We start from the raw sequence: 15,655 nt of genomic DNA on the forward strand, positions 1-15,655 counted from the left end.
CTTCTTGAGGGAGTTATTATCAGCACTTGTATGTGTCTGATCCCTCATTGGCATTTGAACACCAGGATGGGAGGAGGAATGGGCGTTTAACGCCAGATTCCTACCTTTTTCTGGCGTTTGAACGCCAGAACTGGACATGGGTTGGGCGTTTAACGCCAACTTTTCATCCTTTTCTAGCGTTTGAACGCCAGAATTATTCCTCTCTGGGCTCTTACTGTCCTTTGAGGGATTTTGGGTAGCAGTTTGCTTATCCTCTGTCAGTTGTTCTTTCCTTGGCTTTCTGCTGCTTTGAGTTGAGGTATTTAATGTTTTCCCACTTCTTAATTGAACTGCTTGGCATTCTTCTGTTATCTGTTTTGATAACTGCTGTTTTGTCTGATTCAATTGTGATTCCATCTCTTTATTAGCATTTTTGGTTTCTTGTAGCATCTCCTTAAATTCTGCTAACTGTTTTGTTATAGAAGATAGTTGCTGATTGAGTTCTGCAACTTGTTCCTGAGGACTAAAGTCAGTTGATACTGCCTTAGCTTCTTCTTTCATGGAGGACTCACTATTTAAGTACAAATGCTGATTTTTAGCAATCGTATCTATAAGCTCTTGAGCCTCTTCAATCGTCTTTTTCATGTGTATAGATCCACCAACTAAGTAGTCTAGAGATATCTGAGCTTTTTCTGTAAGCCCATTGTAGAAGATGTCTAACTGAACCCACTATGAAAACATTTTAGAGTGGCATTTTCTTAGCATCTCTCTGTACCTCTCCCAGGTATCATAAAGAGATTCATTATTCTCTTGTTTAAAGCCTTGGATGTTCAGCCTTAGCTGTGTCATCCTCTTTGGAGGTAAATATTGATTCAGGAATTTGTCTGACAACTGTTTCCATATTCTTATGTTGGCTTTGGGTTGCTTATTTAACCACCTCTTAGCTTGGTATTTTACAGCAAATGGAAACAGCAATAATCTGTAGACATCCTGATCCACTTCCTTATCACGTATTGTGTCAGCAATTTGTAAGAATTGTGCCAGAAACTCTGTAGGTTCTTCCTGTGGAAGACCGAAATACTGGCAATTTTACTGCACCATGATAATGAGCTGAGGGTTCAGCTCAAAGGTGTTAGCTCTTTTGGGGGGTATACAGATACTACTCCCATATGAAGCAATAGTGGGGTTAGCATATGACCCCAGAGTCTTTTTGGACTGTTCTTTTCCACTTAGGTCCATGATGGAGTAAGGGAGATGATGTGGATAAAAATTTTACTTTATATTTATTTATTTATTTATATATAATTTTTTTTCAAAATAATAAAATAAAAAAAGACTAAAATAAAAAAATATTTGAAAATGTTTTATGAGAATTTTCGAAAAAGTGAGGAGAGAGAAAGTGGTTAGGAAGTTTTTGAAAAAGATATGATTTTAAAAATCTTAAAAAGATATGATTTGAAAAATTTTGACCAAGTCAGCCCAAGGGATTCGAAAATTAATGAGTAAATAATGGAAAATATGTATGTTTGAACTTAATGAGGAAAGAGAAAAATACACAAAAGACACAAGACTTAAAACTTTTAGATCTAACTCCCTTATTTTTCGAAAATTTTGGAGGAAAACACTAAGGGACACCAAACTTAAAAATTTTAAGATCAAAACACATACAAGACTCAAGAACAGGAGGAACATAAAAAGGAACACCAAACTTAAAATTTTTAGAAAAACAAAATAAAATTTTCGAAAATCACATGGAAAATAACAAGAAAATACTAAACTTAAAAATTGAAGCAAGATTTAAACAAAGAGAAATTATTTTCAAAAAGATTTTAGAAAGGAAGACTCAAAGGAGCAACTATTCACAACAACATAGACACATTCAATAAATGCAAGGATTAAATAGAGAAAAACTATTTTTGAAAAAGGTTTTAATTATTATATATATATTTTTTTTAGATGACAAAAACACAAAGAACACCAAACTTAAAACATGCAACTAGACTCAATGAAAAACTAACAATTAATAAAGAAAAATAATATTTTTGAAGAAAATTTTTTTTGAAAAGAAAGTAAAAGACTCTAAACCAAAAAACAAAATTTTTTTCCTAATCTAAGTAACAAAATAAACCGTCAGTTGTTCAAACTCGAACAATCCTCGGCAACGGCGCCAAAAACTTGGTGCACTTAATTGTGATTCACACTTTTCACAACTCCGGTGCCACTAACCAGCAAGTGCACTGGGTCGTCCAAGTAATACCTTACGTGAGTAAGGGTCGATCCCACAGAGATTGTTGGCTTGAAGCAGCTATGGTTATCTTGTAACTCTTAGTCAGGATATCAATAATGGTTCTTAGTTTGATTGCGAAAAATAAAAGAACATGAAATAAATACTTGTTATGCAGTAATGGAGAATGGGTTGGAGTTTTGGAGATGCTCTGTCTTCTGAATCTCTTCTTTCCTACTGTCTTCTTCTTCACGCACGCAAGGCTCCTTCCATGGCAAGCTGTATATTGGTGGATCACCGTTGTCAATGGCTACCATCTGTCATTTCAGTGAAAAAGGTCCATATACATGGCTAATCATCTGTCGGTTCTCACTTGTGCTGGAATAGGATCCAGTGATCCTTTTGCGTCTGTCACTACGCCTAACATTCGTGAGTTTGAAGCTCTTCACAATCATCCCATCCCAAATCCTACTCGGAATACCACAGACAAGGTTTAGATTTTCCGGATCTCAAGAATACTGCCAATCGATTCTAGCTTATACCACGAAGATTCTGTCTCACGGATTGAACGCTCTGTTGTCAGGAGAGGCAGTCAAACTCGTGAACCAGGAATACAAGAGATAAACACTCAATCTAAGGTAGAACGGAAGTGGTTCTCAGGAACGCGTTCATAGGTTGAGAATGGTGATGAGTGTCACGGATCATCACATTCATCATGTTTAAGTGCGAGTGAATATCTTAGAATAGAATTAAGCGTGATTGAATAGAAAACAGAAGTAATTGTATTAATCCATCGAGACACAGCAGAGCTCCTCACCCCCAACCATGGAGTTTAGAGACTCATGCCGTAGAAGATACAAATTCAGATGTAAAATATCATGAGGTACTGAATGAATCTCTAAAAGTAGTTTTTGTACTCAACTAGTAACCTAGGTTTATAGAAAATGAGTAAGCTAAGATAAATAGTGCATAAATCCACTTTCGGGGCCCACTTGGTGTGTGTTTGGGCTGAGCAATGAAGCTTTCACGTGTAGAGGCTATTCCTGGTGTTTAACTCCAGCTTTGTGCCAGTTTGGGCGTTTAACTCCAGCTTGTATCTTGTTTCTGGCGTTTAACGCCAGAATAGGGTAGAAAGTTGGCGTTAAACGCCAGTTTGCGTCATCACAACTCGGGAAAAGTATAGACTATTATATATTGCTGGAAAGCCCAAGATGTCTACTTTCCAACGTAATTGAGACCGCGCCAATTGGGCTTCTATAGCTCTAGAAAATCCATTTCGAGTGCAGAGAGGTCAGAATCCAATAGCATCTGCAATCCTTTTTCAGCCTCTGAATCAGATTTTTGCTCAGAAAATACCTAAAATAAAAAAATACACAAACTCATAGTAAAGTCCAGAAATGTGATTTTTGCATAAAAACTAATAAAAATATACTAAAAAGTAGCTAGATCCTACTAAAAACTATATGAAAATACCCCCAAAAAGCATATAAAATATCCGCTCATCAGTTTGAAACCTAGAAAAGCCTGGGGAACCGATCCTTCAACTATCAACAGAGTAACCATACATCCTCCCAAAAACAAGTACGTCGCCCATCACCAACCTCCATGGATAATCCTACAACCATATTATCCCTTACATGTTGATTCGTTATTTGTAACTGGCATATATCCTTCCAGGGGCCTACTCTAGTAGGTAGCACTTGAGTTGACAGTAGCTCATTAGGATTTAGATTGTTACAGGAGCACACCACTTTCTTCCACAATGGGCAATCCTCCTTGGCAAAATGCCACCACCACTTAAACAATATAACTGTGTTACGAATCATAGCATCACCAACTCCCAACCCTCCCAGTTTCTTTGGGCCCGCACCACTTCCCATTTAACTAATTCCATCCCATTTCTTCCATCATCCTTCCTCCACAGGAACCCCCTCTGTAGGGAAATCAAATTTTCAGCAACAGCTTTTGGTATCTTAAACAAACTCAGATAATATACTGGTAGACTATTTAAAACTAATTTGATTAGCACCAACTTCCCAGCTTTGTTTAGTACTTTTGCTTTCCACAGGCTGAGCTTCTCCTCCACTTTGTCTGTTATGGGCTTCCAAGTCTTCACCAACCTCGGATTTGCTCCTAAAAGGATTCCCAAGTATTTAACTGGAAAGGAGCCTCCCTTAAGAGTCGCTTGTAGTTCTTTATAGTCTCCTCATCTGGTGGACTAAATAGAATTGTATCATCTACAAACTGGATATATGATAACTCTACACCATCTCTCCCGACTAACAATGGTAATATACGGCCGTTCCTGACTGCCTCTCCAATCATCCGATGTAGCACATCTACAACCAGTACAAACAAAAAAGGTGAAAGTGGGTCACCTTGTCGCAATCTTCTTTCCATTTTGAATGGCTTTGATGGCGAACCATTTATCAAGACTGACATAGAAGTTGTCGTCACACACTCCATAACCCACGATCTCCATCTGAGCCCAAATCCCATCTTTTGTAGTACTAAGTCAACAAAGCTCCACTTGACTCTATCATCTGCATTTTGGAAGTCTATCTTGATTATCGTTGCCTCCTCCTTCCTCCGCTTAAGCCAGTCTACAGTTTCACATGCAATAAGTACTCCATCATATATTTTTCTGCCTTACACAAATGCACTCTGAGTCTCCCCTACTAGCCCTAGCATTACTTGTCTCATCCTCCTAACCAATACCTTAGAAATGACCTTGTATACACACCCAACCATACTAATAGGTCGTAGGTCTTTAATCTCCCTTGCACCAACGAACTTCGGAGCCAGCGCCATCCAAGTGATATTGGACTCACCGATAGCCTGGATGTCTGAAAAAACCCAATCACAGTTGCCGTGAATTCCGGCCCTATTTCGTCCCAACACCTCTTTATGAAATTCATGTTGTACCCGTCACAGCCTGGTGCCTTAGAAAACTCACAGTCCCACACAGCCTTCTTGATCTCCTCAGCAAACAGCATCATTTCCATCTTCACAGCATCATCCTGACTTATTCTACCCACCAGACCGTCCCTAAAGCCCATCATAGGAGACTCTTCCTGTTGATATAAATCCTTATAGAAATCTCTAATAGCAATTTTTATCCTAGCATGATTCCTGACCAGTCTGCCATTGATTAGCAATGCATCAATCCTGTTATTCCTCCTTCTTGCTGAAGCTATATTGTGAAAATATCTTGTATTTTTGTCCATCTCCTTAGCTTGTCGCGATCGGGACATCTGCTTCAAATGAATCTCTTTTCTCACATACCACCTCTCACAGCAAGTGACTAGCGCCTTTCGTCTAGCGTCCATCATTCCATCATACACTCCACTGCTCACCATATCATCAATCTTCTTAATTTCATCCTCAAAGGTCGTAATCTTCTTGTCCATATCACTAAAATTGGCCTTATGCCACCTCCCCATCGGGATTGTCAACGCCTTTAATTTATCTGTGAACTGAATCTGCACCAAACCTCTCCACTCCACTTTCACCATTCTGAGGAATCCTTCATGTGTAAACCAGGAATATAAGCTTTTGAAAGGCCTTGGACCTCCCCTCTGTTTTTTGTCTTCTAATATAATAGGACAATGATCTGACAATTCCATTGGTCCACCTTATACCCGAGTCTCCAGAAACTGCTCTAACCACTCTAGGCTAACCAGAGCTCTATCAATACGACTACAAGAACATCCCCTAAACCATGTGAACATACGATCAATGAGCGGAAAGTGTACTAACTCCATATCTTATATCCAATCCTTGAATTCTTTCGCAGACCGAGGTAACCCACCAGCACCTTGTATCTCTTCCACATGTACGATTTCATTAAAATCTCCTATATAACAACTCGGCACCTGGCATAACCCAGCTATATAGATCAACTCTTCCCACACCTGCAACTTCGCATCCCTGTCATGTGCACCATATACAAAGAAAAATGCACAGTTGGAACTACTCTTTACGAATACCCCTTCAACACACAGCCATCTCTCCCCTTTATAGCAGTTATTCAATTTAAACACTGATTCATCCCATATTAATAGAATTCCACCTACTGCACCTTCAGAGCCTATATATTCCCAACTCGCACCATCCTGCCCCCATATTCTTGCCACATCAGATCTCGTCAGCTATCTCCCTTTTAGTCTCAATCAAGTCCAATATATCTAATCTATGTTTATTCTTAAGGTTCTATACCATGCTAAACTTTTTATCACCCCTTAATCCCCTAACATTCCCAGAACCAAAAATCATTTAAAAATTGGAGATCTGTTTAGTCCATAAGTGGAGAGGCTTTTAGGCAAATGAGTATTATTCTTTAATTCTTGGAACCATATGAAAAATTGATATCTTCACTTTTTACTTCTAATTATTTTATGTGAATTTTAACAACTTGAATGTTTTTTAGTCTGTTTTCAGATCAAATCATTGAGTATACTAATTAAAACAAAGCTTTCATATTTTACTTTTTTATATAAAAATCTTAATATATTTGTTGTTTGTATGGTTTGAGATTTTGAATTCTTTTAATGTGTATTATTTATGTTGTATAACTATATTAATGTTATTTAATCTTTTTTTTTTTTTGAAAAAAATACAGGATTCTATTAGTAGTTCAAGAATTCATACTACATGTATGAAAGATTCAGAGTTCAATGTGATTCATAAAAAATTGTGTAATCAATAAAAGATATTATATTAATTTATATTTAGAATCTTGCTTAGGTCCGTTGTATGGATGTTAGTTTTATTGTATTGAATACATAATTTTTTCATGTTATGCATGATGTTATTTATAAGAATATCAAGTGTTCATATAGCTTAAACATGTTGCACAACATATTACCCCATTGAGAATTAGACGGGAGTTACAGTTTGCTTTTAGGAAATATTTGAATAGCATTTCGGATGAGCATATGGATAAATGTAGTGCTTAATATCTAACTTTTATTGACCGTATCATGTTTAAGAAAGTTTAAAGTATATGAAAGACAATAATTATAATTTAATTTAGTAAAAAACAACTTACAATGTGTAATAGTTAAAGATAATATGTAAACAATTATGTATGTTTTTAGAAACAGTCAAATTTTGTGTAAAGATATTAAGAAATTTATTCTCCTATTTCAAAACTTCTATGTTTTTTTTTTCAATCTCTTTAAATACTTTGAAATAGTAAAAAAGATTAAAGTTATCTTGAAAAAGTACAATAGTTTAAGTAAGTTTAATTATATTGTTGTTTTTATTATGTGAGAAATATTTTACTCAAATATAATAGTATATATTCAAAAGATGGATTCCTCCTCTCCTTGAATTACAAAGGTTAAATATCTCCAATTTGATTAAACTAATTTTTACAAAAAAAAAAAGTGAATTGGAACAATGCTATTTGCACATTAATTAGATTTGTTACATACAAAGTATAAATTGATTACAATAATATTATAGTTATTCTTTAAATTAAAAAAAGAGATCTATTTTAAAGCCGTGCAAGTGCACGGGTTTACTACTAGTATGTATAATAGGAAGAAAAATAAATAATCAGTTGAGAACTACCTAAATAAAGGAACATCAGTAATAAAAAAATTCATACACCAATATCGACTACAAAAATAATAGCTTATGTAAAACTCAACCATATCTAACTATCAACAAAGATACCACACTTAAAATACAAATCAATAAGATAAACAACAAAGAGTCACCATAAACGTGTACATCCGCTTAGTGACTTATCAATATGTTCAGTTCTAAAAAACTAATCACACAATAATTGAGATTGATGATTTAGAGCACACTATAATGGCTATGTTGCCCATTTCTTTTTTAGCTATCACCTTCATGGACAATTCCCCTGTGACGTTGTTATAGGGAGCACCAATTTGCCTTTGTCAAGACAATACTAGAAAACATTTAAACATTATCATTCAATTACTAAACTAGCCAAAACATGGCAACAACTCAGTCCAAAACTTCAATGATAATTTACCTCATTAATGTGCTTCGTGGAATTCTTTCTTCGTCGCTTCCGGCCAGTGTTACACCCCTCATTGTCGGAATTAGAATCCATACACCTCTTTTGTGCACGCTTCTTATATTTTACAGATTCATGTTCAAAAATTAAAACCTTTCTATTCTTTGAGGGGATACCATTATGCTTACCCTTCATGGGACTACGGAGGCTCAGATTGGTATTCATTTTAACTTTATCATAATCGTTTACTCATTTTCTCCCATGGTTTATCTGATGCACAATAATCACTGCATGAAATATATCGGCAAAGACTGGCACGAAACTCTTTAAGCATGTTGTGCAGGAGGTCGTTGTACTCTTTAGAGTGTACAACTACTTTCGCAACAGTACTAAACTGGTCATGAAGGTGATCATAACGCTTCACATGGAGCCATATATGGTCCACCATGAAATAGCTCTTGATGGTGGAATGCCTTCTAAAATCCTCTTGCTCCACCTCTAAAGCAAATACTGGTTAGGGACAGCTGAGACTCGCTACTGTTGAAACACAGCCAGTGAATGTCAACACATAATACATTTGAATTCAAACATACTGCAATCACACCATACATGCCTATCATACCTCTCGAATATGACTCAGTGCCTCACCTCCCATCGTCCGCCTACTATGTTCACATCATAGACCACCTCATGGACAATGTTACCGTCTTCATCCTAGGTCAACGATACAACACAATTCATCTTCTATCAAAACTCACGCTGCACCTTCTAAAAAATGTCATTTGTGTATTTGAGTTGAAACTGCATTTCAATCTCGCTATTGGAGCAATAGGGCACAATTTTATTTAGAGTCAAAATCCTTCATGACCTCCTTTTTAGAGCATTGTTGTACTAGATTACGAATTGCGCCAAATTTTGTCTTTGAAGTCAGATACTTGCCAAACAACAAATTGACGCTCTTGCTTATCTGATTGGATGATATTCCAGCCCAGAAATTGGAGTTCATATATACTAGAACCCATAATCTACGATCATTCCACGGTCCTTGCAATGATTTGTTATCCTCAAAGGAGTAGGTGTTGGTGGATGACTTTACTTATTGTAACCTAAATATCTTCATAGAAACCATATCCTTTTAACGTCTCACGCACCTTCATTATGTGTCACAAGCACCACTTGTACCTAGTTTGTGGCAGTGCCTTCCTAATAACAACTCACATAGAGGAACATTGATTAGTTACAATAGTTATTGACAGACATCCAGACATATAGTTTACCCAAGAATTAAACAACCACACAAATGAAGTCTTTTCTTCAGAGTTAAATAACCTACATCCAGGTAGTATAGATTGTCCGCGATGGTTAACCACGACAAAGGTAGAAAATGGCATGTCGTACTTTGTTTATTAGGTATGTTGTGTCAAAACTGACCACATCTCCAAAGCACTCGTAGGCGACAATGCTGCGAGGATCAACAAAATATATTCGGTTAATTTGACATTCTGCATCATAACTAACTTCATAATAAAAATGATTGTCTCGCTCCTTCAACATTTTTGAAGTAGTCCATCACTACTTTACCACCGTTTTCTTTTCCAATTGACCTCCTATCCAAATCAATAAAATTTCTCATATCTTTCTCTTGAAAAGTAAAGTTATCAGGTCTGACAACGTGATGAAGCAGCTTTTGAAATGTTTTACACATGAATGCCGACTAAGAATCAAGTTGACAAGTTCTTTTAACTTGCATAGAAATAACCTTATTTCTCTTCAACAACCTTGAGTTAGTGCAGTTTAGTTTGTGATTGTTAAAATTCAACGACCCTAACAATCAAACTATCACAAACATCGGAAGAGGCAATCATCCTGACTTTGCATCCTGTAGATCCTTTTGGATAGGTCTTCTCCGTTTCACCAACTTTGGACTCAGCTCTGCACTCTTAGTTGCTAACAAACATAACGTAGTACACAACTCCATCTGTATCCTTTTTCGAACCTCTATTCCTCTAGTCAAACACAACACTTCTTGCATAGGTGTTGTAAAATTCGATTGCTGCATCCATAGACTCAAATTCCATACCAACAACAGAAACATCATCACCAATTTTTTATTGACATTCTATGACAATACCTGCCTAAATTAATAACACACTTCGAAAGTTCCTTGGAAGAAAATCACAAAAGGATCGAAAAAATTAACCTCTCAATACAAATGTCTCTACCAACAACATAAACACAAGATCAAACAAAACACAGTGAATCAAATAAATAAACATAAATGAAACCAAAAGAATTTGCATAAAAAATTAACTGACTTCTCTACAAAACAACCATATTTTGGTCCAGGTAATTACTGAAAACTTTGCAACCAAAATAATCCATGATTAATAATTTATAAAAAATATTTCAATGCCACTATATGAGTTGCAACTACCTTAAGCCACATCCATCATGGATTTCCAACCCAACGAATGTTGCGTTTATAAGCTAGACAAACAACTATAATTTCTCACACGGGCCATGTGACTCCTACCTGATATCTCACACAGGCTGTGTGACACCCATTTGATCTTTAACACAGGTCGTGTCACAGCTAGTTACTTTCTCACACGAGCCATCTAACATCCCACCCATCTATCATACGGGTCGTGTGACAGCCCACGGACCCCTCTTGTGTCCGTCCTTGCTACAAGCCAATGGAACTCACAGACAAATTGGTATTAAATTGATGTAACCCCAAGCAAAAACTATATGTATCACACTAGTGTTTTCTCCCATCTAGTGCCGTTCACAATCTAACAGAAACTCCAAAATTGTAAAAATCACCAGTATTAATATAATTATCGAATTAAAACTCGAATTTCAAAATTAATTTCATTAAGGTAAAACCACTAGTAGCCATGTCTAAACAATTAATGCTTACGAACATAAAACTACAAAAGATCGGAGACTACATATCTCAATGACAGCAGTAGCCTAATTGTTGGAGGAGTCGACTATCACAGCATAATTTCGTTGTGGCGTTGAAGAGGATAAATAGTGTACAAAAAAGCTTTATGTTTTAGAACGAAAAAAAAGAGAATATATTTTTTGGAGCCAAATCAATCCAACGAAATTTATTTTTTAAAAAAATAATTTAATGCGAAATATAACTTTTCAGAAAAAATGAGTCCATAGAAAAAAAGAAACACATGAGAGATAAAAAAATTCCATCAAGAGTGATTCGATAAAATAATAAGCAAGAGATGCTATGTGTTTGTAGTTGACACTACGTCTTTTCTTGATAAAATAGCACAACCCTTCTTAAAAAATTCATAAATTACATTGGCTTGGTGCGATTTATGAATTTTTTACTTAAATAAAATAAAAAAATTTATTATTTTTTAAAATCTTATTTTTTAACTTTAATTTTTTAAATACGATTTTGTTCTTGAATTTAGGGCGAGTTCGTTGCACCCTACGCGAATTCTATAAAAATGATAGAGTTCGCCTAATTCCAACAAACTTCAAATTATAAAAAAAAATTGGCTAACTCAAATTTTTAAAGCTTCACAATAAACAATGACAATTATTATTATCGTCTCCCAAGAGTATATAGGAGAAAATAAAAATACACAAACAACAAACATGACTCCTTTAACATTACTGGCGGTAATGACAACCATTATAATCGTGTCTAGAAATACACAGATGCACGAAATAAGCCATGTTTAAAAAAATTTTTTCTCATTATAAATTAAAAAAAGCTATTATTTTCCGTTAAAAATATGACTTATTCCTGTGTATTCTCGTGTACTCTTATATATTTGGAGACGATAATAATGGTTGTGAAGCTTAAAAATTTGAGTTAGCCATTTTTTATAATTTGAAGGAGAGTTCATTAGAGTGTAACGAACTTGCTCTAAAAAAAAATCGTATTTGAGAAGTTAAAAAAATGGAATTTAGGAAATTAATAATTTTTTTATTTTATTTAAAAAAACACCTGCGATTTATATAACATTTTGTGTTTAAATCTCAATAATGGAGAGCGATCTTGGTATTTTGCACTTTTAAAAATAGATAAAATCATTTTTTATTAATGCAATATAGTTGTTTAATAATAAATAATTTCTTACAACTTTGATTCTTCTATAAAAAATTAAAATATATATGTAAATAATATTATATTAAAAGAATAAATTATTACTTTTTTTAATTTATTTATTTAAAAATATCTTAATTTAATAACTAATTTATTGTGTTAATCATACATTTTTGTTAGTACAGCACTACTACAGCTTCATGTGATAGCATAAACTCATAAAGGGCCACGGTCACCGACTGAGTGAAAATGTTGGGAAATAAAAGGGGGTTTCAGCACTCATTTTCTTACAAGACACGACATACAATACAACCCAACCAAACAAAACACCTTCTCTCATCTCTTATCTCTCCATTTTATACGTCTCTCTCACCTTTTGGCCATCCCCTTCAAAATTCAATTTTATATATATTTTTTGCACTTTCTTGCTTTCTTTCTTCTTCTCCTTCCATTATTCTTCTTTTTTATTTTTTTTTTGTAATTAATTATTATTACACACTGTTTTCTCTTCTCCTCCCCCGTTACCAAGGTCACAATTATTTCCACCCCGTTTTATTTCTCTTCCCTTTCTTTCTTTCTTTCTTTCTTTCTTTCTAGGTTGGTTTTATTATTTCTTCGATTCTTCAATTACCCTAATTTCAGTGATCACCTGATCACAGTGTCAGCGCTCTTGAAGCCAAGCCCACTGTTCAGGTAATCGTTTTTGTTTCTGATTTCTCTCTTTTGTTTCCCATGAAAAATTCGAATTTGATTCTAGTTATTTGCCTAGTTAGTTTTCTTGTTGGGGCTTTAGGTTTCAGATGACGCGGTGTTTAAAGATTTCTTTTTTAATACTAGAATTATTTGTAAAACATTTTGATTCATGGATTTTGTTGAGCCTGGTTGATTTGTTAGTGTAATACTGCAATTATTGATATTGATTAATTGGTTGAAATTTGGAATTCAGTGTCCAGAGTTCCTAATTTAACAACTCTATGTTCTTTATTGGGGGAAGAAAAAGAAATTCACGTGTTATCAATTGTGAGATGCATAGAGTAGTGAACAAATGGGATTGAACATTGCTAGTTCATTTGCTATCATTATTTAGAGTTTGAGATTGGTATGACTAATATGATATCAATTGTGCGTTGTAAATCACCTGTTATTAAACATAGTTTTGTAGTAGTCCTCGGGTTTATTCGTGATTTTGCTGTTGCTATTTGAGCGGTTATCCAAGAGGTAATTCGCCTGCAGCAATGATTTTTACTAACAATTATTAGTCTTTATTAAGGAAATATGTTTCTCTCTGATTATTTTTTCTGAAGAGGCTGAGGTGCTACGCTTGCAGGTGGCCGCAAAAGAATGGAGTCTCACGACGAGACAGGATGCCAGGCTGCTGAACGTCCCATACTTTGCATTAATAATTGTGGTTTCTTTGGAAGGGCTGCCACCATGAACATGTGTTCCAAATGCTACAAGGACATGCTGTTGAAGCAGGAACAGGACAAGCTCGCAGCAGCATCGGTTGAAAACATCGTGAATGGTGCTTCCAGCAGCACTGGCAAACATGCTGTGAGTGCAGGTGGGTTGGACATACAAGTTGAAAATGTGGAGGCCAAGACAGTCTCTGCTGAGATTTCTGTGGATTCAACCTCTGTTGAGAATTTGGAGACGAAAGCCAAGGCAGGCCCCAGCAGATGCGCGACTTGCCAAAAGCGTGTTGGATTAACTGGTTTCAGCTGCAAATGTGGAAACCTCTTTTGTTCAATGCATCGCTATTCTGACAAACATGACTGCCCCTTTGATTATCAGAGTGTTGGCCGGGATGCTATTGCTAAAGCGAACCCTGTGGTCAAGGGTGATAAGCTTGATAAAATCTAGGCATGCATGAGATTCACGGTTCCTTGCATTCAGCTGGATGGTTCGCCTTTTACCTGCAAAATGTCTTGCATATTGGTTCTCTGGCTTTCGAACTGCAGAGGTATAGGGTGATCCGTGTAATGATAGCAAGCACAGTTTTAGAAACACTGCATTCAGTTGTTGATTGGTGAGCGTCACTTTTTAGCTGTGGTATGAGTGTTTGTGCTGGTTTAATGGACGTCTTTCACTCAATTTGTAATCTGACTGGTTGGTCTGCATTTATTTTTTCTCTTTATTGCATTTATGAAATTTCCTATTTAGTTTGTAATTTGTTCCTTTGATGGGGTTTCCAAATTTAATTGTTTTAATCATGTTTACCCGTCTTCTCATGTGTCGATTATGTGCAATCTCAGCAGTTTGAAGATGTTTGCTGGACTATGTCCTTGATATTTACTCTCATTCATTTGGTACATTCACTCAATGATTGATGGTATCTGAACTATTCTATTTTATTCCAGAACATGGTAGTGAATCTAATTTTGAATATTAATTTTGGAGTGCTTCACTCACTGCCTCTAATGATTCTGTTCATTCGTTTTTTCTTTTTAGTGTACCTTATTGATTATTTCGACAATGGGATGGTTAGGTTCAGATAGACACAAATTGCATCTGATTACAGAAGTATGCATTAACTTTTGGTGGGTCTATATATATGTCTAACAGTGATGATTTATTTTATCATAAGAAATCAGCAAAATCATTGTGGTTTGTGTATTGTGAACAAATAGAGGCAAGGGTCGTTGAAGTATGAAATATGTGATGTCATGTTTTACCTGAGAATTTGTTCCATTGGTCTTTCTGGTATGACACACAACTGATTAGCTTGATGAATTTCTTGAACATTATTCTAATTGTTCTCAACTACTCATACTATGAAAAATTGAGAATGAACTTGAATGAAATCCTTAGGAGGGCAAAAAATGTTGAGAGTTTAGAGTTGGTCATTTCTTGAGTAATGTTAGGAAATCATTTTTTTTTGGCGAACATTAGCTAATCTTTTTAACATTATTTGGTTTATCTTAAATTCTAAAAAAAATCATGAATCCTTAATCCTAAATTCTAAAGTATAAACCTAAACCTTAAAGTTGGCTAACTTAAAGTTAGTTCTCTATTCTTTATCTTTTCGTTTCCTATATGGATTTCAATTTCACGTATGGTTAGTAAATTCGTCGATTGTGGTCATTGACAAAGCATCATGTGTGAAGGTGCATAGTAGGCAATTGCTGACTTTAAATATTGGACCCCTGCAGTGGTGTGCGGAGAAGCTGCTGCTGCCATCTCCGTCACCAGAGACTCTAGTTTGCGATCAAAACCAAGACGCTCCTCTGATTAGTGACTAAAATGTCGTTGCTCGAATGTGTGTTGATCTATTATGTATACTCAAGTAATTTTACTGATGGTGAAAATGAGCGGTGGTGGGGTTCGTGACGAGGGGTGGTTGGTGAGAGGAGGCGGAGGCAAGGGGAGGGAGAAGTGA

The 15,655-nt window shown here is 35.5% G+C and overlaps 1 protein-coding gene across 2 annotated transcripts; it reads left to right on the forward strand.

Annotated features, from left to right (window-relative positions):
* Positions 1-12,553: 12,553 nt before the first annotated feature.
* LOC112745933 (zinc finger A20 and AN1 domain-containing stress-associated protein 8) lies at positions 12,554-14,683 on the forward strand. 2 transcript variants are annotated; one of them, XM_025794905.3, is made up of 2 exons: positions 12,554-12,972; positions 13,607-14,683. In XM_025794905.3, exon 2 carries the CDS (start codon positions 13,621-13,623, stop codon positions 14,137-14,139), a length of 519 nt encoding a protein of 172 aa, XP_025650690.1. In that variant the 5' UTR covers positions 12,554-12,972; positions 13,607-13,620; the 3' UTR covers positions 14,140-14,683. The 2 variants fall into 2 exon arrangements, with proteins under 2 accessions (XP_025650690.1, XP_072074405.1); XM_072218304.1 differs by having other exon boundaries at positions 12,571-12,972; positions 13,620-14,683.
* The last annotated feature ends 972 nt before the right edge of the window (positions 14,684-15,655 follow it).

Source organism: Arachis hypogaea, chromosome 2 (genome assembly GCF_003086295.3).
Source record: "Arachis hypogaea cultivar Tifrunner chromosome 2, arahy.Tifrunner.gnm2.J5K5, whole genome shotgun sequence".
Lineage (NCBI taxonomy): Eukaryota > Viridiplantae > Streptophyta > Magnoliopsida > Fabales > Fabaceae > Arachis > Arachis hypogaea.

What these genes read in the sequence shown, in the direction of transcription:
- LOC112745933 (XM_025794905.3), top strand. Translation starts at nt 13,621, where the DNA reads ATGGAGTCTCACGACGAGACAGGATGCCAGGCTGCTGAACGTCCCATA.